The sequence below is a fragment of the Cimex lectularius genome, unplaced genomic scaffold (assembly GCF_000648675.2).
Source record: "Cimex lectularius strain Harlan isolate CLEC.00 unplaced genomic scaffold, Clec_2.1 scaffold111, whole genome shotgun sequence".
Lineage (NCBI taxonomy): Eukaryota > Metazoa > Arthropoda > Insecta > Hemiptera > Cimicidae > Cimex > Cimex lectularius.
Window position 1 is genome coordinate 496163 of NW_019392681.1, and position 26590 is coordinate 522752.

At 33.8% G+C, this 26590-nt stretch overlaps 4 protein-coding genes across 7 annotated transcripts in view; all 4 read left to right on the plus strand.

Annotated features, from left to right (window-relative positions):
• Positions 1–1053: 1053 nt before the first annotated feature.
• LOC106668636 (heterogeneous nuclear ribonucleoprotein H2) lies at positions 1054–9710 on the plus strand. Its single transcript, XM_014397568.2, has 10 exons — positions 1054–1348; positions 1505–1601; positions 5294–5452; positions 5530–5673; positions 6551–6689; positions 8516–8688; positions 8748–8974; positions 9033–9152; positions 9216–9345; positions 9406–9710. The coding sequence occupies exons 2-10, from the start codon at positions 1505–1507 to the stop codon at positions 9441–9443; spliced, it is 1227 nt and encodes a 408-aa protein (XP_014253054.1). The 5' UTR covers positions 1054–1348; the 3' UTR covers positions 9444–9710.
• Positions 9711–10974: 1264 nt separating this feature from the next.
• LOC106668637 (ZZ-type zinc finger-containing protein 3) lies at positions 10975–14304 on the plus strand. Its single transcript, XM_014397569.2, has 7 exons — positions 10975–11321; positions 11557–11670; positions 11728–11922; positions 13191–13293; positions 13353–13459; positions 13527–13754; positions 13814–14304. Exons 1-7 carry the CDS (start codon positions 11148–11150, stop codon positions 14051–14053), a joined length of 1161 nt encoding a protein of 386 aa, XP_014253055.1. The 5' UTR covers positions 10975–11147; the 3' UTR covers positions 14054–14304.
• Positions 14305–14311: 7 nt separating this feature from the next.
• On the plus strand, positions 14312–24165 carry LOC106668639 (adenosine kinase 2). Of its 3 annotated transcripts, none has more exons than XM_014397572.2 (8): positions 14312–14444; positions 20534–20741; positions 20802–20937; positions 21013–21158; positions 21220–21390; positions 21504–21654; positions 21743–21829; positions 23651–24165. In XM_014397572.2, exons 2-8 carry the CDS (start codon positions 20541–20543, stop codon positions 23776–23778), a joined length of 1020 nt encoding a protein of 339 aa, XP_014253058.1. In that variant the 5' UTR covers positions 14312–14444; positions 20534–20540; the 3' UTR covers positions 23779–24165. The 3 variants fall into 3 exon arrangements, with proteins under 3 accessions (XP_014253058.1, XP_014253056.1, XP_014253057.1); XM_014397570.2 differs by lacking the exon at positions 14312–14444 and adding an exon at positions 17280–17515; XM_014397571.2 differs by lacking the exon at positions 14312–14444 and adding an exon at positions 20324–20422.
• Positions 24166–26108: 1943 nt separating this feature from the next.
• Positions 26109–26590, plus strand: part of LOC106668610 (histone acetyltransferase KAT6B-like) — a 37822-nt gene continuing 37340 nt past the window's right edge. The window contains exon 1 of one of the 2 annotated variants that reach the window (XM_014397516.2): positions 26109–26457. The gene's annotated coding sequence lies outside the window, so the exon portion shown is untranslated. The remainder of the gene's footprint in view (positions 26458–26590) is intronic. The other variant, XM_014397517.2, reaches the window with a different exon arrangement.

A 26590-nucleotide genomic window follows, 5' to 3' on the forward strand; every position in this document is an offset into this window, starting at 1 on the left:
ATAAGATTAAGCATTCTCCTTGGAGCCTCTTCTCGGACCTCCTTAACGGTGAGAAATGTCCTGCCGAAGTGGCTGTGCTGTAACCAGACTAATGCTTCACTTTCACAAATTATATGCGCCTATATTTCTGATTCCTCCTGACAGAGTCGGCATGTTTCTATCTCTGCTTTGCCCATCTTAGTGAAATGATAGTTATGAGGGCAGTGGCTCCATTCCTTTGCCTTCTGTCTTGAGAGACGTATAAATTTCTTAGCTTCCTTCATACCTGGTGCATTTGTCAAGTGCTTGACTTTTTCTTTCTCAATCAATTTTCCAGTTCCAATTGTATCACATTTTCGGCTAGTTGATCAGCCTTTCATTTCCTTTTATGCCTTCATGTCCATGATCCCACTTTAAGACAAAATTGTTTTGTTTTCCCAGAGTAGGCAATTTAGGCGCTCCAGGATAATTTTGGAATTGAAAGAAAATAACAATTTGTGCCTTTAAGGGTGCCTAGCTGTCTGAGGGTATGTAAATATGTGCGCATTTGAAAAACAGAGAGTCAACTGATTTGAATTTTATTTCAATGGTGGATCAGCTATATAAAATTTTGGTAGTCACTTCGTTCAATGTTAAGAATAAAATAATTATATACAGAAGTATAATGGAAGTATTTAACATTTATTTTTTAAATGAGGAGCAATTTATTGTTTTGATACTAATGTTCAATTTGGATAAGAAATTTTGTAGTAATATTAATATGGTTTGACTTCTTTTGTAAAAAGGTGATTTTTGTTTTATTTTTTAATATATATACCACAATAGAAATATAGATTTTTGAATTAAGTTCTTTCAAAATTTAGCTTTTTTTTATGAAAAATGATCTATGTTCGATTTAATCGATAAAAATAAGTTGGCCATTTATATGTCTGGGGTCGTCGATAACTTTGAACTGCTTGAATATTTAAATTTATGAAAGAATGACTAGACTCGAACCGTTAACGAATCGAGATGAAGACGGATCATTTGTGTTGAACATTTTTGAACGACATGAACATTGAATCATGTAGGCCACGTTGCGGTGTCACGTGACTCTAATATCCAATCGGAACTGCGGCTCGCTAGCGTCACTTTTGTTTGTCGGCCGAGTCCATTTCTAATTCGGAAGCGGCTGGGTTTTCGCCATATTGGCTCCTAGGGGCATCTGGCTGAGGCACGTTCGCTTCTCTACCGCCTGACGCACACTTCAAAAAGAGGAACCAGGACTTTTGCTCGGTGTTTTTATTTAAAAAAAAGTGTTTTGTGTATTTTTTTGTTTTTTCTTTTTAATCGGACGACTCTGGTGAGATAGTCTCGGTGGAACGCTTTTGTGAGTATTTTCCACACTATAATGCGGAAAGTGCAACTACGCATGAAATAATCCTCTTTGAGTTTATTTCCTCAGCATTTTTGTTTCTTTCTGTTTAATATTGTTAAATGTTTTTTACAACAAAAATTTGTTTTTTGTGCCTTTTAATCTCGTTAGATGATGGGTCAAACGTCGCCTAAAGACGAGGGTTGCGTCGTCAAAGTACGCGGGCTACCATGGTCGACTACGGAAGAAGATATAGTCAAGTTCTTCTGTAAGTATGCTATCAAAATTAAATAAATAATCAAATTTAATGAAATAAAGCATGACGTAATTTTACGGTTAAGCATTATTGATTGATTGATTTTCTTGCTAGCCTTTATCAACAATTCTTTTAACCGTGAAATATTGTTGTGCTAAAATTTCTTAACACCTTAGCCTACACCCACATGTCTTATTCTTCATATTTTGTACAATAAGTCTTCAACTTAACCATACAGATCTTAAAAATATGAGGAAGTAGAAAATGTAAAACTGGCGTTTGGCCAAATCCAACATCCAAAAGTATTTATTTTAATTTTGTTCTTAATATAACACAAATTATTAAGACAAAATGTGATGAAGTGGTCTTAACACAAGGAATGCGTTTCATTCTTCGATAAGGGTAATGGAAACATCCCTTGATCTCCTAAAGCCAACCTTTCGCATTTATGTATAAAAGGTGGTGAGAGTGAGAGCGAGAGCGAGAGGTAGTGAACTTACAGATTATCTAAAAATATATAAATCTTTCAATGATACAAATCTCTTGGGACCCCAAAAACCCAAGTCTTTCCTTAAACCAATGCATTCCGTTGTCCAACAACGGTAACGGAAACCTCACTCGATCTCTCACCTGTACACATTTATGAACAAAAGGTGGTGATGGAGCGAGGAGAGCCTACAGATCACCTAAGATCAATGATAAGTCTCTCAATGAGACATATCTCTTGAGACCCCAAAAACCCAATGGACCACAAAAGTAATTTGAATTATGAAGAGGAAAAAGAAAAAAAAGTTAAAAATTGATGTTTTTAAAATTTCTTACTTAAATTGTATTGGGTTGGTGTAAAATTAATGCAGGTTTTGAAAATTTGTTTTATTTGCGCTGGTGTTTGTCATGTAAACAAAACTAAACCCTAAATTCTAATTATGGATTATAATAAATACTTTTAACTGTTATCTTTTATACAAAACATTTTAGTTCATATTGAATTTTATAAGAATGAAGACCTGCAAAATTAAATATGTCCAAACTAGATTTTTTTTCAAATTTATTTGTACGAATATAAACTTGGGCAAAGTGCGACCCAGACCGCGATAACATCAATGTAGTTTGGGAGGAGGGAAGCATTAGCGGATGCATCATTCAGCAATGGTGTCAGAGATTTCGATCTCAAAGTCAGAGAAAGTCGTGGTAGGCTTTTTGTTGTGGTCGATGACCAATTTAAAACATTGATTGAAGAAAATTCACGGGAAATTGCGGAAGAGCTTGGTGTTGAACCTCTCCACCGTTATTTGCCATCTAGAGCAAATTGGTACAGTAAAGAAGCTCGACAAGGGGTACTGCACGAACTAACCAAAGCCCAAAGAAATTGACGCTATGAAATTTGCACATCTCTTCTGTTGTGCCACCAAAATGATCCATTTCTTGATCGAATCATCATGTGCGATGAGAAATGGATTTGTAAGATAACAGGATGCGTACAGGTCAATGGACAAGGATGAAGCCCCAAAACACTTCCCGAAACCAAATCTGCACCCAAAAAAAAAGTCATGGTCACTGTTGGGTGGTGTACTGCTTGGCCTCTATAATTTCCTGAATTATAGTGAAACTATCACAGCAGCGAAATATTGCCAAGAAATTGACAAAATTCATGGGAAACTGCCACCTCTTTGTCCAGTATTGGTAATTTCTTCGTCTTCTTCACGATAACACCAGGTCACATATCTCAATACCACCTTGTGGAAACTTAAGGACTTATATGATATTAAGAAAACTTACCGCACCTTCTATATTAATCTGACCTCTCGTCTACAGACTTCCATTTTTTTAGGCATTTTGATTGCTTCTTGAGGGATCAAATTTTTTAGAGAAGTGGTGAATCCGAAAACACCTTACAAGATTTTATTGCGAGTCGAAATAAAGATTTTTAAGTCAGTGAAATAAAGCGCTATTACATTGGCAAAGATGTATAGATTGTGCTGGAAAATATTTTGAATAAATTTTCATATTTTATAAAAATTAAAAATAGTATTGACTGACTTTTCAAAACCTGCATTATTTTTGCACCAACCCAACCCAATAAAACATGGGAAAAATAATTCAAAAGTAGACATAGATCAACAGTAAAATTAAAGATTGTCGGTAGCTGCAACAGTTTAGGCATTGTCATGGCGCTCATCACTGTAAGGTAAAAGTCCCGGGTTCGAATCCAGTGGTCCTGCATTCGAACCTGACATATAACAATTTTTTTCCCCTTCCAAAAACATTGGCACCCCAAGGTGACCTCTGCTGTTGTGAACCCTTGTTTAAAAAAAGCTATGCCTTATTAAAAAAAATTATGAAGCAATTTTTATCCTTTGTCTAAATGATTTTCTAAAGTGACCAATGCTGGTAACACATTGACAAACAAACTAATGTGTGTTTCTTAGTGACCAGTTGTTTCACAATTTGTTGAAGTCGTGAGGAGCGGTCAGGAATTAGTTTATAAAAACACCTTTTTTTTTTATTGTTTTGCCGATGTTTCGATCTTTATTCGGGTCATCTTCAAGGCCTGGGTGAATTACAAAACATGTTGATTAGAAAAAGTACAATTTAAGATATAAATATAAATTTTGGACCAAGTATTTCATACTCACACAAAGTGTGGTGCCATATTGGTTTTGTGTGCCGTTACAATATTGAGGCCTTAACAACAAATTCACGTTTCACAACACTTTCTCACACAAAACAATTTGAAAATTCCCTTAGAGTGCAAATATGGTTTAAAAATGGCAAGCTGCATGTAAAATATGCGTGATATTTTATTATATAGTCATAATTTTTGTTTTTGAAATTCCGAGATAGTGATGAGATGGCTGGAGGATGGGGCATATACAAGCTTTACATTCGGTTGTAGAAAATGTAAACTCCAAATTGCTGTATCTGACATGCATAAATATTGATTTTGAGGCACCCATTAGGCCACATTCCCACTATGCCGGACCGGCGGTTTGCCATGCCGGTGAAACTGCCGGATTGTCCAGTGGCTGTACATTTTATATGAAGTTCACATTTAGCTGAATCTAGAATTTTTATCGGACATTTTGTCATTCCGGAGAGCCGGCAAAATGCCCGGACTTGCGTAATGTGAACGAGCTTTGCATTGCCTTTGCCTATTCTTTAGGTGGCTCAGCACATTTGGAAGGGGTATAGAGGGATAGAAACCCTAGACAAATAAAAACAAAAATATAAAAAGATGATGCTGTCATTTGAAAATAATTGAAGAACTTTGTTTTGTCACTTCTCAGTTAACCCATTAATATTTCAAATGTTCCTATAGAAAATCTTTCCCATATAATAAGATGTACCCAATATTTTCTTTTTATTCTATGTCGTCTAAAATACCACCACAACACAACAATTTTGTCATCCATTGAGTACTCAGGTCTGACCTCGACTGAGGTGAGGACTTTAGCTCTGGTATTCTTGCCAAATCCGGTCTAATGTGAACATTTATGTCCGGGCGCCGGTTTCCAGCAAAACTGCCGGTCCGGCATTGTGGGAACGGGGCTTATGGTCATTTTGTTTGGAACTGTAATAATAATGTAATAAAATAGTTTCTGAAAAATCTATTTTTATTTAATTATATCTTTAAAAAAAATTGTATCAACTTTGTTCATATGTGACATTGTATAATGTTTTATATTCCTTCTTGTTTTTTTTAGCTGAGTGCAACATTCGCAATGGGAAGAAGGGCGTCCAAATGACCCTTTCTAGGGAAGGGAGACCCAGCGGGGAAGCTTATATTGAAATGGAGACCCCCGAGGATGTGGAGCTTGCGTGCAAAAAGGATCGGGACTACATGGCTCATCGATACATCGAAGGTATAAGAAGTGATGATTTCTCTTCTTATTTATTTTTTATCGTCTTATTTTATACTAACACTTGTCATATCAATTAGTATTCAAGGCCAACAAATCTGAAATGGATTGGGTCGTTGAAAGATGCGGTCACAACATGGAATTGAGCCGAGATGATGCTTGCGTCCGCCTCCGCGGTCTTCCATTCGACTGCACCATCGATGAGATAATTTCATTTTTTAGAGGTCAGTTGTTTCTTCCTCAATGATTTTTTTATTCTTCCCCCTCTTGCTGTATATAATTTTTGGGCTTTTACTTTTCAATAACATCTTACATACACAAAATTATATTTTAAAAATAGCTAAAAAAAAATTGAAATAATACTTCAGAAACAAAATAATTTGGGCAAGTTCAGTGTAAAGATTTAAAAAGTATTTTTATGTTCAACTTTTAAATTTAAAAAAAAAAGTGTTTATACTTGGGATACCATTGGAACCAGAACTGCGGCAGGTTAAATAAAAAGCTTTATTATACTTCATTTGCTCATAAAGGTCTTCGTCAGTATCTTTTTATTTTATACTGTATTTAAATTGAAAAGGACTTTTGACATAAATTAAGTACCTTGAACCTTTGTAAGCTTGCTAAAAGTATAATAAAACTTCAGTTCTTCTTTTTTTACATAATATTTCTTCAAATTGTTTTTTGTTTTTTACAATTGTTAGACGTGTTAGCGAAGCGAAACCAGGAGTGGACAAACCTTTGAAAAATTAAGATAATCAGAAAGAAATTTTAAATAAAAATTGGAAAATATTTAAAGACAAAGGTTACCTTCGGGTTAGAGCTTTGATATCTACGATACAACAAAAACAAAATTTTATTAAAAATAAAAAAGGGTTTACCCTGAACATGCCTCAACGTCAAATTGAAAGATGTAGTAAAAGTAGAATTTTACTTTTCCCTGGAATTTTTTTCATTATATATTAAAAATTACTTCTTTTTTTTGAACAACCAAAAAAACATTAATTAAGACATTATTTTTTTTAAACAAATCTTTTTTATTCATGTAATTTTTTTTTGTTTGATTTATGACTGGGTGTTTGTTGTTGGTTATTTATTGGGTAGGACTGGAGATAGTCGGTAACGGGATAATACTGGCGACGGACAGCAGTGGGCGAACAACAGGGGAGGCATACGTACAGTTTGTTAACAAAGACACGGCAGAGGCAGCTCTGCTCAAACACAAGGAAAAAATAGGCCACAGGTGGGGAAATCATGAGGACTATATTGGGTGATTGTTGAGAAGGGTGAATATGGTATAAATGGTGGGTTGGTGGGGAGGTAGGTGCAAATAAAATTTTAAATATTTCAAGTTAGTATCATTTTTGATCTATAATGTACATTATAAATAATGCGATTGCTCGGGCTCAAGAACCAGGTAACATGTTTTTTGAGTTTATTGGTTTTTATTTTGTTCGAAAGGCTAGTTCTTTTTTTATAATATCAACAGTTAATTGTATAAAAAAAAATTAACCTCTTTAAAAAAATCTATTTTATGAAATATTAAATTGGCTAAGAAAATATACAATTAAGTCAATATAATTGTTTCTATTTTAGTGTACTCCTCAAGTGACTGAAAGCATATTTTACCCAGTGGCACACTTTTTCTAACTTTTAAGGGTTTAGGCATATTTTAAGTTAACTTAAAATTGTAACATTAGAAGAGGATTTATAATCAAAAGGATTCCCTGCAACTGTCTTGATTTATAATAAGTAGGCAATGCATGTGTTTATTTTTTAAAAAGTACAAATTTTGTCAATTAACTGTTGGAATTATAGCTTGGAACTAAAATTTTTAATCTCAGCACGATGGAAGTTCTAGTCAAAAGAAAAATCTTTGAAATCAACCAAAACTATTGTACATCACACATAGGTGTGCATTAAAAAATAATATTTTAGGTTAACCTTTTGCGCATTAAAGCCCGCGGATACTCTTCATATCTGCATGAATCGTTAAAAAAAAAGTCTGTGCTGAACGTTAGCCTTTTCTTACCACACTTCCAGAAACTTTTGGCAATTTATTCTTAAGGCCATATTTCGCCAATTAAATGCTGTGAGAAATTGAAATTATATCTTTTTAGCTCAGTGAATGGTCAGTCAAAAATTAATCATATTTTAAAACTATTTAGAAATTGTGAGATGCGGTCTGGTGTGATGTAGGTTTCAGAAAAACATTTCCTTTATCGTGCCAACGTTTCGATCTTTATTGAGCCCTGAAGATGATCTCAATAAAGATCGAAATGTTGGCACGATAAAGAAAATGTTTTTCTGAAATCTACATCACACCAGACCGCATCCCACGATTTCTAAATAAATATTGCTATTCCCTTTATGGTTTAAGATTAAAACTGCCAAGTCGACACTGTCAACATGTTAAAAAAAATTCCTTTCGATTCAAATTTGAGTTCAATTTTATTTTTAATTATTCAATGTTTGTGTTAAACATTTTGCATCTTTAATAGAAAAACACTTTTTTTTTGCTCTTAAAAATAACCACTTTTTTGTATCAAATATATATATTTTTTATTTTTGTGTGTGTGTGTAAATATGCATTTTATTTTCACTGCCATCTGAGCTCTGAGCATTAGTTCATTTCCCATGATTTTTTATTTATTTATTATGACATTTGTTCCATACTTATGTTCGAGGGAATTAGAAAAAAACTGAAAATTGGAAGACAACCTTTGTCAAAGGAAAACAAAATTAATGAAGATGAGTATTTTAGAAGCAGTTTCAGTCTTATACAGTTATTCTCATTGCAGCATTTTGGAAATGATCTTAAGAATAAACTCACATTCTTAAGTGTTAAAAAATTGTTAATTTTGTTATAAGATTGCCTTCAGACCTTCCATCACCAGCCACCATCCTTTAGTTTTGTAGAACCTTTATTGCTATTTTTTATTTTGTAATTTTTAAAAAAATATATTATGTTAATTGTTTTTTTTAAGGTTTAAATATTGTTTTAAATTTTTTTAAATAAATATTTAAAGCTGAGAAACCATGTTGACATTTGACAAATGGTTATGATAGGTACATTGAAATATTCCGGAGCAGCATTGCTGAGGCTAAACTTGCCGCCGCCCCAAAAATGAGGTCTGGCTTTTCAATGAACCAGAGGCACACCCCTTATGACAGGAATGAGCGATTTGGTGGTGTCAACAGGTACAATTCAATGTCAAGGAACAACCAAAGGAACTTCAGAGGTATTTAAAACTTGTTTACATACATGTATTTTAATATATTAATTTTGACCCGTTTTTAGGAATGGGAGGAGGTGGTGGTTTCAACGATTTTGATGATGGCCCTTGGGATCAGAACAACAGCGGTGGCGTTTGGGACATGCCGTCACACAACAGGGGAGGAATCAAGCCACTCATCCCTAACCTTGATCGGGGCAATTTTGGTGGATCTGGAAACTGGCAACCTCCGACGCATTGTATTCACATGAGAGGGCTGCCGTTTAGAGCGAGCCAGGCCGACATTGCTGATGTAAGAATATTTTTTAAAAAATCTATTTTGTGCAATATTACATTACCCTTTTGAACAGTTCTTTAGGCCAATAATCCCCGTCAGCATCAGGATTTTATTTGACAACCATGGCAGACCATCGGGAGAAGCTGATGTTGAGTTCGGATGCCACGATGATGCAGTCAAAGCTATGGCAAAAGTAGGTGACCAGTTTTCTATTTAAATTCTACACTTCTTATTTTAAATAATTTTGCTTTGTTAGGATAAGAGTCACATGCAACACAGATACATTGAGCTTTTTATGGATTCAACTCCTGGTGGTGGTGGCGGAGGCGGTGACAGAGGATTTGGTAGTGATAATGGATATAATGGAGGAGGCAATTTCCGCCGAGGTATGTTTTAAAAATTTATATATTTATAACAATAATTAATCGATGTTTTTTATTTTTAAGGAATGAGCAGTGGTGGAGGCTTCCAAAGGAGATATTAAATTTTAAACTTATGACTACAAGTTCAAATATTAATTTTCGAGTTTTTGTTTTTTGTTAAACATAAGTATATGCACCCGCTAACTTGGATGAACAAGATTTCTAAACTAATTAGAAATAGAAGTACGTACTCCAGATGTATATTTTGGTGGAATTGCAATTATATGATTAATTCTGTAATGCTCTATTTTGTATTTTTTTCTCTTGTAACTTATTTAGTAATTAACTTTGATAGCAAAAGTGTGCCACAAAATAAAGACCTCTTTTTTCTATAAATCAGTATGTGTTATACTTATATTCTCTTTATCCTTTGATTTAAAAACAATTCTCAGCTTTTCATTTGCCTTTGAAAATATAAAATAATTGAAAAATCTCTTGTACGAAATGTTGTCTAAATGATGGCATGTTGCGAAAGATTGGGGAGTGGATGGAGTCAACTGTTTGGAATTTTTATTCCAGTTGTTGCATTGGCTAAGACAAAAGATCAGAATCGATTTGTTTGATCTAGAAAATAAGACGTCAGATGTTGCAATTCTAACAGCTTTTGTTGTGTGTTAGATCCAAATCATGATCTGATACCAGGGAATGTATCTTGCCCGTTTTGAAAATTTGGACAGGTGCAACTGGTCTCTGTGTCAGCTCCAATTAAAGACCATCACCCAACTGTCAGATCTGTTACTGGGAAATGTGTCAGTCATGACAAGTTAGACAGGTGCGACTGGTCTTGTATGTTAGCTCTGGCTCTGATGAAAGATCTAATACCAAAAAATGTGTTTGTCAGTTCTGACAAGACTGGTGTGACTGGCCTTTGTGTTGGCTCCAATGAAAGACTAATCCAACCATCGGATCTAATAACAGCAAATGTGTCTTGTTATGACAATTTGGGCAAGTGCAAATGGCCTCAGTGTTAGCTCCAATTAAATACTATAATTAAACTGTCGGTTTGGAAGCTAGGAACGTATTGTTAGATCTGATATTGAGAAATGTGTCATCGGTTATGACAATTTGAACAGGGTTAACTGGTTTCTGTTTCTCCAATTAAAGACCATCACCCAACTGTCAGATCTGATAACAGGAAATTTCTTTTGTCAGATATGACAATTTGGACTGGTTCGACTGATCTCTGTTGGCATCAATTAAAGACCATAATCCAACTGTCAGATATGATATTAGGAAATGTGTCTTGACAAATGGACAAGTACAACTGGCTTCTGTGTCAGCTCCAATTATAGGGCATCTTCCAACAGTCAGCTCTGATATTGGGAGATTCTGTCAGACCTGGCAATAATTATCAGTTGGTTGGAAGTGTCCTGCTAACTATCCTCCTTATAGGAGCTTCATGAATTCATGGGTTATTAATATAACACTGAATCCATTATTTTAAATTTGTTCATATAATCTCAATAGAGGAATATAACATTCAAAATTGCAATTTTTGCAAAATATTTTAGTTAATATTTTTCATTGTGTTAGTTCAGCTTGTTACAGTTCCCACAAGTCGTAAGTTTCAACAAAACACGCAAGTTTCGCTGTGAGCGGCTGTTCTGTGACCGGCAAGTTTTGTCGTCTGTTCCATGTGACCATGTCAACAAGCATGAGTCAATTGACAGGTCAATTGACGTAGTAACATTTAAATTCGGCTTGTACACAAACAAACCAAACCAATCGAGTCAAATTGAAATTTCCCGTTTCCGAATAGTTTGAAAATGGCCGAGACTTCGGTCAAGTTCCTGAACGACTTGTTCAAGCAGGACCACGTGGACGGCGAGGAGGATTTCTACTTCGAAACTGACTTCCTGGCCCTCAAAGGAAACAGGGATTATTTGAAATTGGTCAAAGCCCTTGCCATTCTCGACGCCCAGAGAATAAAAGTGGCCCAGGTATTATCCAAAATTAAATTGTGAAACTCTTGTTGACTCGTTGAGTCAAATACTTGACAGTACTAAATTCAGTAATTGACTGTTATGGACTGACCTAAAAATGCTGTTATAAGAATATGCCTATCAAACCTTTGTAGCATCAAACAAAGAGACAGATTATATTGATACTTTTCACATTTGTACCATGAAAATAATAACTCAAAACTATTATAATTTGGTTAATGTTTATTTAAAGGATATAGACAAATTGGAAGAACTGAAACGGAGGGTTGACATCGATCCAGAAGGTGTCAAACATGAAATATTGGAAACAAAGCCAGACTACCTCCACCGTCTCAATATCGCAAAGGTATTAATCTCCGACAAGACACGATGATCACGAATGCTCAGTTCTGATTTCTGAAAGGTGCCAGAGATCGATTGGACCAAGTACAAAACTGACTTTACCGGAAAATTGGCTCAAAAGACGAGACGATCGAAGCAGTTGAACACTTCACCAGAGAGTTCGATAAAACAAGAAAGTATAAAACAGGAAGACGACAAGACCATACGCGTCAGGGGGCGAGTTTACAATGAGAAAAAGCCTGAAACTTTCAACCAGGTGACGTACATTTTCTGCTTGATTAGTTTTTGTTTTTTTTAATCTACAGAAGAATATTCTAGTGGTAGCCAAGTGGTCAGGATGCCTGACTCTTAGGCCTGGTGAATAAGGAGGCTATTTGTATGAGAGAAGCGTATACGATACCAATATGAGATACGAAAAATATCCAGGCGAGTCCTGGCAACTAGGTTCAGTCGCCTCCCCTCTTCATCTCTTCTCGATCCTTTCCCAAGTGGTTTAAAGACATAGAAATTTGATTGTCATATTTTTATAATGAACAATTTAGAAGTTGTAGCACTTTAGCATTTAATTAGAAAATAAAGAATAATAATGTAAAAACAAGTAAAAGTAGAATAATGTGGGTTCACATTTTTGTTTTGTTTTTTAACTTTATCTGCATAATCGTGATCACAGTTGTTCATGGGATATGTTTGAACTAATGAAATTAGTTTTTTTGTTATCAAATACGTCACATCTACCCATTTTTTCAATTTCAAAGAAGGCATATGAAAATGAGTCTGGCGAACCAATCTGCTTGATACTGTACAATGTCCTGTCAGTCGCCTTCATACAGAAAAAGTATCAAGTGATAGAACATCCCAAGCGACTGAAAATCAATATCTCATACTGGTCACTTACCAGTCTCCTTGTTTGAATGTCCATATCTCTCCGTGCGTTACATCGGTCTCCTCAATACTGATCTCTCATATCAATTGCCTTTGTTTGAACCTGGTCTTATTTGTCTCGCTAGCGTTTCTGGGTTTGAATCCTAGCGGAGCCTTTGCTTTTTAATTGTTAATAGTATGAAAAGTAAGTAAGCAAGTAATTAAGCTTTACTTAAAGGGTTAAGTAGTAAGTAAATCTAGGTTTCTTCTCTATTTGCACAATCTACATTATGTGCATTTATTTTCTTTGAAATGTAATTTTTTGTCAAAATGGTTAACTTACTGCTTTCTTACTTTTACTTGTACTTTTATTCTTACTTTTCTTTCTTTCTAAAAATTGTCGCCTTGGCTTCAGCGCTAAGTTTCTTATTGTGTACCTTTTTTTTCTATTTAATTAAGTACACTTCCCATTCGCATTAATTCCACATTACACAGGCATAGACTTAGGCGATATACCTTGTTTTCTGCATCTATCACTGTCCCATCCTATGCACAGAAATATATTCTAAAAATATGACAACATCTAAAGATTGAATTATTTAAATGTATAATTATATCGTACAGTTATACATACTAATGTTTTTGTGCCTTGTTAATTTTTAGTTGTGGACTGTTGAAGAACAATTGAGACTGGAGCAATTGCTTATAGAATTTCCACCTGAAAGGGTTGAGAACAGAAGGTGGAAAAAGATTGCTCAAGCACTAGGTATAGATTAATTGGTTAAATATTAATATTTCCATGTTCATACAATTTATTATCTATAGGAAACCGGACTACGAAACAAGTCTGTAGCAGAGTGCAAAAATATTTTCAAAAATTGCAAAAAGCAGGGATCACAGTACCAAGCCGATCTACCTCTAGGTCTTCCAAGGTACATAAATAATTACAAATTTATTTAATTAAAAATACTTTTTTTAAAATATGATGTGATTTTTTAGCCGGCGCATGTGAACAAAAGGCATAAACACCTTCTCTACAAGAGGACGACATTTTTCCCCGGTCTTGCTTTGGGTGAAATGGAATCCGAATCTGATGAGGACACGTGCCTCTCAAACGAAAGTGACGAAGTAAACCTAGCATATTGGAAAAGTGTTCTTGAAAAAATTGTCGAAGAGAAGAAAAATTACAAAGAGGGTGATGAAATGGTTCAACATTTTGGCTACAAGGTACCAACACTTCCAGGCAATTTTTTTATTTTATTTTATATTTTGATATGGTTTTTTAGTGTAAATTATGTGAAGAATGCCCCATATTGGGGACGAGATGGACATGCAGCAGCTGCCCAGAGTTCCACACCTGTTCAGATTGCCTGGCTGCTATTGTCGACAAAGAACCACCGATCCACTCGCTCAGTCATAAATTCAATCCGATTTATGAATTTATCAATCCGTATTATTCAAGCAAAGCTTTGGGCTCTGATAATTATTTGGACCCAAATTTTGAAACACATACACAGTCGTGTTGAAATATTTGTAAAAGTTTTTATACTATTTATTTATTTTTTAAATTAAATTATTGTTAACTAATAATAACTCTAGTTTGTGGTGAATGTTTACATTACTACAACTCATTTTTTATACTGCATTTTATACCGAGTAGAAAAATACAACCAAAAATTTACATTTACCAAATATTTACCCCATCTACTGTTAACAATATTTTTTCTTTATTCCTGATAAACATGAGTCTTCTGTCTAATAAACATTGGGGAGCACAGCTGTTTATTTTAATTTGTACCTAGTTGAGAATATTTTTCACATGGAAATGTGATTTTAATAGGTTCATTTCAACAATGTAGAATCGTTTTATACCGATTCAGAAGCTCAGTGAAGTTTTAAAACAAAAATAGCACTTCGGTAAGAATAATTAAGTTTCCAATTTGACAGATATGTATCCATATGTGGCATATAAATTTTGGTGGTCATTTCCCTATCATTTTGGTCTGTTGGACAAATTTTCACTTTTTGCCATATTCAGGAGGGCTTTTTAAAACAACCGATTAATATTATATCTAACTGCTTCTTTTCACCCAAGGATATGGCAAGTTGCATAAGACCAAAATATGTCATTGCATCTTACAGACCAGTTCAGCAAGGGTGGACAGATCAAAACAATCAGAAATGACCAAACTGCAGATTCATCACCCGACAGACCTTGCGATAAATTTCACAATTAAATTATATATAATTTAGTTTAAAAAAAATTCTGGTTGACCTATTATTATTTTAATTAATTATACTTTTAATCTAAGGTCTTTGTTGAGATGAAAAGCAAGTGCCTCGAACGGGAAGACAGTTGATTTTTCATCTCAACCAAGACCTTTGATTAAAATAATATAGCAATTATGTCTATTAAATACATATTAAAATTAATTATTATTAAATTCACTAATTTCGTGGTCGCTTGACCAATTAAATCATTACAATTAATTAAGGTTTTTAGTTGAGATGAAAAAAAGTTAATGGCACGAGAGGGATTCGAACCCACGACCTTCGGCTAGATACGCCGCTGCTCTACCATCTGAGCTATCGTGACCTCGATCCACTCGGACATCAACTCCTCATCTCAACCCCATTATTATTACTGAAGTAGTAATTTTATGTCAAACTGTGAAGGAGTGTTGGCAAGGTATTAAAAAATTGTATGTGGCATGATATTATTGGCGGTTCAGACACTGCTGAAGATGATGCCCAGGATGATCTGAGATCATTTAGGACATCTAGGCAATAAATAGCCTAATCTTTTACATCTTGCATGCAATACTGTTAGAGGTATATTTTTATCCATTCTGATTGATTATTATTATTGAGCATGTCAATTGGTGAAGCAGTTGTCTACTTGATAAGGTGTTGAACAATTGCTGTTGCTTGATTTTTTAATATAGAGTTAATTACCAAAGATGTCCTGGGATCGTCTGTGACTATTTGAGAAATATCAGCCAATTTTTTGTTAAAACTTTAAATCTTGCATGCTTAAACTGTTTGAGGGTTTTGTTACTTGGGCGAAAAGAAATAATCAAACGTATAATTTTGTTTTAAAAAAAGCCCCAGTTGTTCCAGTTTATTATTATTACTATGGAGTTAATTTCAAGGCAAACCGAGAAGTTGTCTTTGCTTCGTGGCGTATTTAACATAGTTTGGCTGGAGGTTTATTTTATTGAAAATACTACCATCGAAGATGCTGAAGACAAGCTGGATTAAATCCAGGACGGTCTGAGATTATTTATGTTAAAACAATATCAGCGATGTTATTAAGACCACACTTATATTGACCCTACAACTGAGAGCAAAACAATATCAACTTAATATTTTAACATCTATACTAAATTGTTTGAGGGTTATTATTATTATTGGTCATTACTAGAGTTAACATTATATATTACTTTTTATGTAAGGTTCTGGTTGAGAAAAAAGTTAGTGTTACGAGCAGGATTGAAACTCACTTCGGCTAAATATGCCGCTGCTCTACCACTTGACCTATCGTGACTTCGATCCTCTCGGACACCAACTCTCCATCTCAACCTACAACCTTTCAAATTTTTCCCTCTTTTTGCCATTTTCATATGTCAAAGTAACTTGGTCAATTGGCCACTAAAAAATAAATGAACTAATATTATATATTATTTACCTTTTCTTAATATTTTTTATATATATTTATGTATATTTGTAAAGGATGTATTCCCTATGTACAGATTATTTATAAATAAATAACACAGGAAAATATATCTTGTTGTTTAAGAAGTTTATACAAAAATAGAGCCTCAAGGGTAGTACTTCAAGATTAAAGTGGTATTACTTGCTGCTACAGATGCCAATGGGAACATCATAGTAGGACATACCCATTTTACTACAGCTTATCCACCTAAGGAATTTATACTGAATTTGTTCTAATAATTTAATAGATAGTGGTGTTGTGTTGTGGGAACCAGATTAAGGAGCAGCATTCTAATAGGGAACAATGGAGTGTACATGAGGGTAGAAATGATGGAGGCATTAAAATCCTTAGAGAAGTGACATGAAGAATTTGTTTGCTTTATTGGTTAGTAGTGACATGATGCTTAAAAGAGTGATGTTAGTTGATGTAAATACCAAGATATTTGATAATTTTTTCTCTGCTTAATAAGATATTATATATGGATTAAGGTAAGGGTAAAGTAGAAAAAAGTGCTGAAGAGATGATGTTGAGTGTCATGTAGTTGATGCAACTATTTTCTAGGTTAATTTGTTTGTATTGTAAATAAACGCAGTCATGGTTTCTATGGAATATATTGAGGTAGTCAGCAAATGAGAGAAAGTGTCATTAAGAGCAGATGCAATATCGTTAATGATGTTAAATAGAAAGGGGTCTAAGTGAGATCCATGAGGGAATACCTTTTTTTTAATACAATGTATAGTATATTGTTCTAGCAGGAGCATATTGTTTTATAAATTGTAGATAAACATTGTAGGTGCTGTTTGGCATCCATTTTTTGTTGTGGTTCTGATTTTGATCTTTTGTTAAAAAGGTGTTAGAGAAACGATTTTAATTTTTCCAAAAGACCCAATATGACCTTTCAAATATTCTATTCAGTCTGTGTTGAATTAAAATAGTTCGATTAGTTATGAATTCAGCAGACCCAGTTAAAATACAGCCGAAACGATAAGATAAAGGCCGGGTTCACGAGATGAACTTGCATAAGTCGGGTACCACCCCGTTGTTGTCGCTATTGTTTGAGGACCCTGAGAAGTTTATCGCATTGAATGGCCCCTGAGAGACCGGAGGATAACCCCTGATCAACGGCTGCGCTGGCGCAACTTTCATAATCATAACAGAAAATAAAAAGCTGATCTTTTTTTCAAGATTGCGAATAACACGGCCGTTTAGTCCGGCCCATTCTACTGTCTGGTACAAGGCAGAGCGACCCAACAGACATGGAAACTCTCAGCAAGTATGTCAAGCTTTTCACAGATAATTTGGAATTTTTTATTTATTTTGCCGGTTTGTTACCTCCGATTAAACATTCTGTTTTTTTTTTTTTTTTTTTTTTTTTTTTTTTTTTTTTTTTTTTTTTTTTTTTTTTAGTTTAAATATAATTGAAGATTATTTAGGGATGGTTGTTGTTGAAAAGATTGTTTTCTCTCTCCAGATAAAATATTAATTTAAATTAAAAAGTTTTTAAATCACAAATGTTATTTAGTTCTTAACGTTTCATATCAATAATAATATTTTAACTGGTTTTCCCCACGTGGCAGACTCAATTTTAATTAATAATAATAATTTTATAAAAATTTCAACTGATAGTAACATTTCAACAGTCTGAAAAGTAGACAATAGAGAGTTCTCAATATCCTCTGAGTATAAAAATAGGTTTTTTTAAAAAGATTTTGTTTAAAAAAAAATATAAAGTTTTGTCAAACACATTTCTTACTCTGCAGCTTGATCATCTAGTTGTGACCGTAAAATTTGCCATCTTCGATACAAAGATCAACCTACACTTCTATTACCTGGCTGAGATTGATTTTAATATTTTACAATTTTACTTTGTTGAGGATTGTTATATTAAGATGATAACCTGTAACAATTTTACATGATCGTACCAGTCCATTCTTACTAGTTTTGCCAGGTAAATTTTGATAGATTGTTCATCTCGGTCTGCCTGATCTTTAAATGTGAAAATACTTCATCTTCAGCAGTCCATTGTTAAAAGGTCAAGATACACTTTCTTCACTGAGCAAACTTCGATTTTACGTCGTTCTTAGTGGTCGGTCTGTCGGATGAAATTTTAACCAGACCATTTTGGTCTGCCAAAAGATCAAGCCAACGTTTTATCACCTTGCAAACCTAAACTTTTATGACGCTCAATTTTAAATTGTTTTGGTGGTGTAATGTGTTTGCTGTGTTCATTATTGGTCGGTTAGATTAATTTTTACCTTGATCAACTTTGATCTGGTCTGCCTGTTTTGGGTAGTTTTGCCTGTAAAATACAACTACCTTTCAGCGGTTGGTCTGGTCTATTAAAAGATCAAGGTACAATTTTATCACCTTGCAAATCTAAACTTTAATTACTCTTAATTTTAATTTGTTGTTTTGTACAAATAAATAACAAATTGCTTGAAATAATTTATTTACTGATGCTAGTGAATTTCGGGCTCACCTGGCTCCCCTGTAGGGCTCGTAAGATTAATAACAACTAACAAAAAAAAATTATTTGTTAAAAGAGTTTTTTTTTTATTGTTCCTATGAGCCCTGAAAAGGGGAGCCAGATAGGCCCTGTTAATGCATCACCATCACTAAATAAATTGGTTGAATCAGTTCGTTATTTATTTGTTCGAATCAATCAATTAAAGACAATCAACCAACAAAACAAGAAGAGGAGTAGCAATTAAATTGATGTGGTAAGATGATTTTTTGTACATCTTCTATACCTATTGTTAGTCTGTTAGATGAACTTTTTTACATTGGTCGTCTTTGATCGTTCTAGTCTGCCACTTTTTGGTAATTTTGCCTGTCAAAAATTGCTTTCTTCAATAGTTGGTCAAACAAAAGTTCAAATTTTTTTTACACATTAATTTGTTATGTAGTTGATTTTTTTGTCATCTTTAGTATTTGATCTGTCAGATGAATTTTTACCTCATTCCGTTCTGCTTATTTTTGCTAGTTTTACGATCAAAAACTACTATCTTTGGTGGTTAATCTATCAAAGGATCAAGTTGCAGTTTTATCACCTTGCAGATTTCAACCTCAATGTTAAAAATATATTCACTAGTTTTCGTGGTCCGCTTGACCAATTAATATCTTTCAATTAATTAAGTTTTTAATTGAGATAAAAAAGTCAGTGTCACGAGCGGGATTCGAACCCACGATCTTCGGCTAGATATGCCGCTGCTCTACCACTTGAGCTATCGTTACATCAGAAGTCACGATAGCTCAAGTGGGTTTGAACTGACTTTTTTTGTCTCAACTAAAAACCTTAATTAATTGAAAGTTAAAAATATATTATGTTTGAAGCGACAAACCTGAAATGTGATTGTCTGCGACTTGGATTTTCACTGGATTTGTTTGTCCGATGTGTTTCAGCATCATCAGTGGTACCTTTGCCTTTTGAATTTTCTTTCTGTTCAAGTCTTCCTAGATCATTAATAGATTGAGTCAGTGTAATACTTGCCGAAATATTTCTGCAGTAATGGGCTGCTCTCCTTACATATTCCATCTGCTAATCTGCCTCAATTCTTGGCTTTGAGATTTTTAAAAATTATAAAATCAGGCATGTAACTTGATGTTACAATATCGATGCAGGTGGAATGTATAGACTCATAACTCTACACATCATCTCAATTTTCAATATCATCTTCCTTTAGAAATGAACATTAAGTTTACTTTTAAATACAGGAATTATTTACACAAAAAAGTATAAAGATTTTACTTTAAAAAAATATATTTTCTTACGCCTTTGCTTTGATTCTGAATTTAATGACTCATAAATCAGCTCTATTTTATTGAAGAAAAGTCTCGTACTTTATTAAATTAATTAAAAAAATAATAAAAGGGATAATAATATGTAATAATTATATAAAATGTACTGAAGATTACATAATAAGCTATTAAATTTATAAAGTGTGTTTTAATTGTCTATCAGTACTAATTAATATTATACAACCAAAAGAATCAAAAGGAAAGAAGTAATGAAGTGCTGTATTTTACTATCATTTCATATGACAATTTTATCTAGAAATATAAATTTTCCATGACAGAACTATCAGCACATTCTTTGATAACAATGCTATTCGTAAGGAGCAAATAATTTCTTAATTTGTGTTACACTTCTGCAGTATATTAAGCATTAGTTTTATCAAATGTAAGTTCAAAGTGTAGAAATTAATTTAAATTGATAATTCTTATACCGGTGCATTTGAGGTTACTTATAGTAAATGGTTACTGCAGAGTATAAATAATTTTGAAATTTCAGGGACGGAATGGTTATAGCAGTGGGAAATCCACTGTTGGACATAACGGCTCCGGTTGATGAAAAATTTTTAAGTAAATACGGTTTGAAACCCAATGATGCCATACTAGCTACCGAAAAGCATCTTTCTCTTTATAAAGAATTGGCGAAGCTGAACAATGTAGAATATACTGCAGGAGGATCGTCTCAAAACAGCTTGCGTGTTGCACAGGTATGATGTTAACATTGTTTTACATTAACAATTTTTAATTTTGTAAAAAAAAATTTCCAGTGGATTTTACAAAGGCCAAATACCTGTGTGTATTTAGGGTGTGTAGGGGAAGACGACAATTGTAAGATTCTTGCCAAAAAGGCGACACATGATGGCGTTAAAGTTTTATATCAGCACACCGACAAACGACCAACTGGTGAGTACATTAAAATTGATTTAATATCCCATTCCATTAAAGAGCCGAGCTGTACAGATATATTTTATTTTTTAGGAACATGTGCTGTTTTAATATCTGACAACGGACATAATAGATCTCTTGTTGCTAATTTAGCAGCATCTGAATGTTTTACTAAGGATCATTTAGAATCTAAGGAGGTCAAGCATTACATCTCACACGCAGAAATTTACTATTCTTCTGTAAGTTTGTTAGTTGTGAATGTTTTTTTACAAAGTTTTATCCATATGTATTATTTATTAGGGATTTTTCCTGACGGTTAGCATTGATACAATACTGGAACTGGCACACCTCACTCATAAGAGGGAAAAAATGTTCTTGCTTAATCTGAGCGCACCTTTTCTTGCGACTCATTTCAAAAATCAGATGATGCAAGTGTTTCCTTACGTTGACATCGTCTTTGGAAACGAGACCGTATGTTTCACTTAAAATAATGTTCTAAATAACAAACATTTTCTCTTTAATTTTTATACTTATTTTAAATTCATTGGCATCAAATCGAAATTAACATTACAGATGTTTGTTAGGAAGCTCTAGCATTTGCCAACGCACACAACTTTGAAACCGAGGATGTTAAAAATATTGCCAAAAAAATGGCGGAACTTCCGAAACAAAACCAAAACCGTGAAAGGGTTGTAGTTATTACGCAAGGGCCTGATGTAGTTATTTTGGTGGAAGGTAATTTAAAAAAAAATCACCTTTAAACTTTTATCTCTTGGAATTATTGTAGTTATATAATAATATTTGTTTTTATCATAACATTTAGCCGGAAAGGTGAAAGAGTTTCCTGTCAAGAAGTTAGATAAATCCCAAATCATTGACACCAATGGAGCTGGTGATGCTTTTGTGGGCGGTATGTTCATTTTATTTTTTTACTGAGTTTTTCCATTTTATCGGGTTGTCCGGAAAATAATGCAGGATTTTGGTATTAAACAAAAAAAAAGAAACTAGTTACTTTAAAGCAATGTTCTTTAATCAAAATAATTTCCCATACTCTCAATACATTTCTCCCAACGTGTTGGTAACTTATTAATTCCGTCTGAGTAGAATTCAGAATTTTTAGAATTGATAAAGTCAATAAATGCATTTTCCAGTTCCGTTTGATTTTTGAATATTATGTGTTGTAAGTAGTGGTCCAGGTGTCTAAAAAAATGGTAGTCAGTAGGCGAGAGGTCCGGAGAGTAGGGTGGGTGAGGCAAAGTTTCATAGCCAAGCTCCAATAATTTTTGTGACGTTACACGTGACACATGTGGTCGAGCGTTGTCATGCAACAAAATGGGCCCTTTCCGATTGACCAAAGAGGGCTTCATTACTGCCAATTTCTGATGCATGGTATTAATTTGGTTACAGTATGATTCAGCATTGATGGTTTCGCCAGGATTTAAGAAGCTGTAGTGTATTAAACCAAATGAAGCCCACCATACCGTAACCATTACCTTTTTTTGATGAGTTGGGGGCTTTGGAGCTTCTCCTTTGTCGAGCCACTGTCCAGAACGTCTAGTGTTATCGTAGAGAATCCACTTTTCGTCACATGTAACAATTCTGGCCAGAAATGGGTCATTTTTGTTTCGACAAAGAAGTGATGCACAAACATCAAAGCGCTGATTTTTTTGGCGATCGTTTAATGAGTGTGGAACCCAATTTTCGAGTTTTTTCACTTTTCCAATCGCCTTGAGGTGGTCAGCGACGGTCGTTTTACTGACTTTGAGTTGCTCTGCAAGTTCTCGAACAGTTGTTTTGGGGTTTTCTTCCACCACTGATCGCAGAACATCATCATTAAGGGAGGAAGGCCTTCCACGACCTTCTTCAACTTCAAGGCTGAAATCTCCCTCCCGAAATTTTTTAAACCACCTTTGCACAGTGCACTCATTAACACAACCCTCGCCCCAGACTTGGTTAATGTTTCTAGCCGTTTGGGCTCCGCTTCGGCCGAGTTTAAACTCGTAAAAGAAAATCGTACGAAATTCTCGCTTTGACATTATAAGGATGACAGAATTATTTCCAAGTAGCGGAATGCTACAGAGGTAAACAAACAATATCATTTGGAAGAGGATTAATAAGTGTTGACATTCATACAAATGAGTAATCCTGTAAACGTAAACAGAATATTTTATATAGATTTTTTTTAATGAAAACTTAAAATCCTGCATTATTTTCCGGACAACCCAATATTTCATTAAAAAAATACATTAGAATACATTTTTTAATACATTGCGTAAAAATCACTTCTTCTGAACTCAAACCTTGGATTGGTAGTGAGATGTAAAAAAAAAAGTTTTTCCGAAACTTTTAACTTTCAGGATATAATTTGTCTAGTGAATTATTGTGTTGAAATCTCAAGATGATGAACCTGAAGCTTGGTTGTATTTGATCATCCTGATCTGCCTGTTCTTACTGATTTTGGCAGTTATAAGCATTTGGGCATTTTACCATCTTTGGATTTTCAAATCCAGTACTGACTTCTAACTTTGCCTTTATAATACTAAAAAAAGGACTAAATGAAACAAAATACACAGACAAATCAATAAAGATTTGAAAAAAATGACAGACAAAAACTAAAGAAAACTAGTGTTTACTGTGGTACTTAATAATTGCCACTATCCATATACAGCTTATCAATCCAAGGTTTCTTTTCAAATAAATTCTAATGTTTAAGTTTCATTTTTGTTTTAAGGATTTTTGGCGGAGTTAGTGAAAGGATCCACTTATGACAAATGTGTCAATTGTGGGATTTGGGCCGCTTCCAAAGTGATTCAAACTTCTGGCGTTAACTTATCAGGAAAACCCGAGTTTAGCAAATAATCAGTTTATTCGATGACTCTTAATCTCTTAACAGAACATTTTAATTTAGATGATGATCAAGATTAACATTTAGTTAAAGAAATTTTCTTAATAATATATTCTGGCTGCATGCTTCTTTGCATGTTTAGTTTTCATTGTTATACAAAACAAACGTGCCTTGGACATTTTGTATTTTTTAATATTGTTGACCAATCTTGTTATTGTTATTTATTTTGTAAGGCTGAATTGGTGTATGACAATTTTTAAAATAGAGAATTGGCCAACAAAAGAAATTGTTTGTTAAACAGACATGGAATAAAAAGGTTAAATATTTTTTATGTACTTACTTGTATGAAATTGAGTGTATGATGTTTTTTTAAATTTGAAAAATAAAGTTACTACAACATTTGTTAATCTTATTAAAATTGAGTTTTTATTTAAATAAATATTCTCCTCATATTAGTAAAAAAGGTGGTTCAGACCACCATCCAGGTAGCAATCAAGCACAGCATTCGTGTAATGTAAAAAGATAGCACATTAAAAAATATTTCTGTTGTATATAGAAAATATACAATGGATAGAAAAATACGTTTATAAAATAAATAAAAAACTTTTGAAGTAATGACATAACAATATAAAAATAAAATATAATTACATATAAAATTAAAAATCAAATTGTTTTGATGAAAGTTACTATCAAAGTAGTAATAAAAAATAAATCAATATCACATTAATATAATAAATGATTGAATATAACTAGGAATATATATTCATATACATATTGACAAGAATATAAAGAAAGGTATTGAGTGACTAGATAGGTTAGGTTTTAAAAAATTTCTGAACTGGTCAAGACAGTTGTTAAAGAAGTCGATATTATTCATTTTCTATCCAAATCTATGCAGTCCATTGATAGGAGAATGATGCAGGTTGTTTGTGGTAGTTGACAGAGTGGAGGAGAGTGAGCAGGATCAGGTTCAGATAGTGGGATGTGAAAATTTATTTGTTGAAATAAATCAGGAGAGTTTTGTTAAGCAGATTATACAACATAGAGCCTCAAGTGTAGTATGTCGATATTCAAGTGGAATAATAATGGGAACATCATAATAATTTAATATTGGCTATAGTGTAAAGACCAGATTAAGGAGCAGTATTCTAATAGGGAACAAATAAGGGAACTTTTTTAAATGATGTATTTTTCTAGTACAATGTGTTGTACAGGAGTACATTGTTTTATAAATTGAATATAAACATTGTAGGTGCTGTTAAGGATCCAGTTTTTTTGTTGTTGTGTTAAATATTACCAATTAATCATACATTTGGAGCATGTACCAGAATGTAGTTTATACAATACATTGTAATACTACAAGGCGTTTTAAGTGTTTGTTATTATAATATACATTTTAGATAAACATTGTAGTTCTTTGATATCACTTTTTTGTTGGCATGCTCAATATTATCACATATTTGGTACATGTATCAAAATGTAATTTGCACATGGTATTATAATACATTGTACTAATATAATGTGAGTGTTTGTTACATAAATTGTAAATAAACATTGTACCTATTGCCCAGTATCTATTTTTTGTTGTGCTCAATGTTATCGCATATTGGTGCATGTATAAAAGTGTAATTTGTACATTGTTATTGTAATACATATATGGTACTAATTCAATATAAGTGTTTGTCATTATATAAATTGTAGATAAACGTAGGTGTTCTTCAGTATCAATTTTGTGTTGTTGAATGTTATCTCATATTTGATGCATGCATCAATGTGCAAATTATACATTGTATTACAATACATATATTGTACTAATAAAATGTATAAAATTATAGCTAAACATTGTAGGTGTTCTTTGGTATCAATTTTTTGTTGTGCTCATTGTTATCGCATATTTGGCACATGTATCAAAGTATAATTTATACACTACATTATAATATGTCCATTGTAGCAGTGCAATGCGTTTTAAGTGTTTGTTGTTATATAAATTGTAGATAAATATTGTAGGTGTTCTTCGTATCAATTTTTTGATCAATATATTATTTCTCATTTATACAGCATGGATTTTTTGTAGTGTATTGTAAGCGGTGGAATATATTTTATGCTTGGAGCGTAATTATTTGTCGTTGAAATAGATTGTGACGTCCTGGGATTGTAAATAGAGTGTGGATAGTTTTGATTTAGTTAGTAATAAATGTGAAATATTCATGGTAGGTGGGTTAAAGGGTAAATAGGATCGTTATCGTCCTTTGGCCGCCGGTGGCGGGTGGCCGGAGTGGGAAAAATGATCAATTTAAGGGATTCTCGGCTCGTATTTCAATTTGTACTGTAGAATGCGTTGTTAACAGCGTTTGTCCGGGTTGGCGAGCGGGGCCGGGCGAGGGGCTGAGGGCGAGGGGGCCGTCGCTCCTTCGACTCCGGCCATCTTGTTGCCATGTTTTGATACGAAACGGTTCGCACTTCGCTCCATCTCGCCTCCGTTCCGCCGTCGTTTCCCAAACCGAGACAAGTTCGAATCCCGGCGACAATCCGCCCCAGGGATGGCGTTTAACCCGGGATACACTTTTTAAAGGGGCGGACCGCTTTTTGAGACTTTTCCGTCGAGACAGTCGATCCCGACTCGGCCGAGCCCAACCTACATCGCCGAGGGCCACGGGACAAACGCTCAACGAAGCCCAGCACATCGATTATGAGTGAGTACGACATTTTCAACAGATTCTACGGAGTTTTTTTGTATTTATAGTGTATCGCTTTTGTACGAGGAGGACGAGCTCGGGTCTTTTTAAACCGCTCGAAATCTGAGTCTCAGTTAAGATGGCGTTCGTC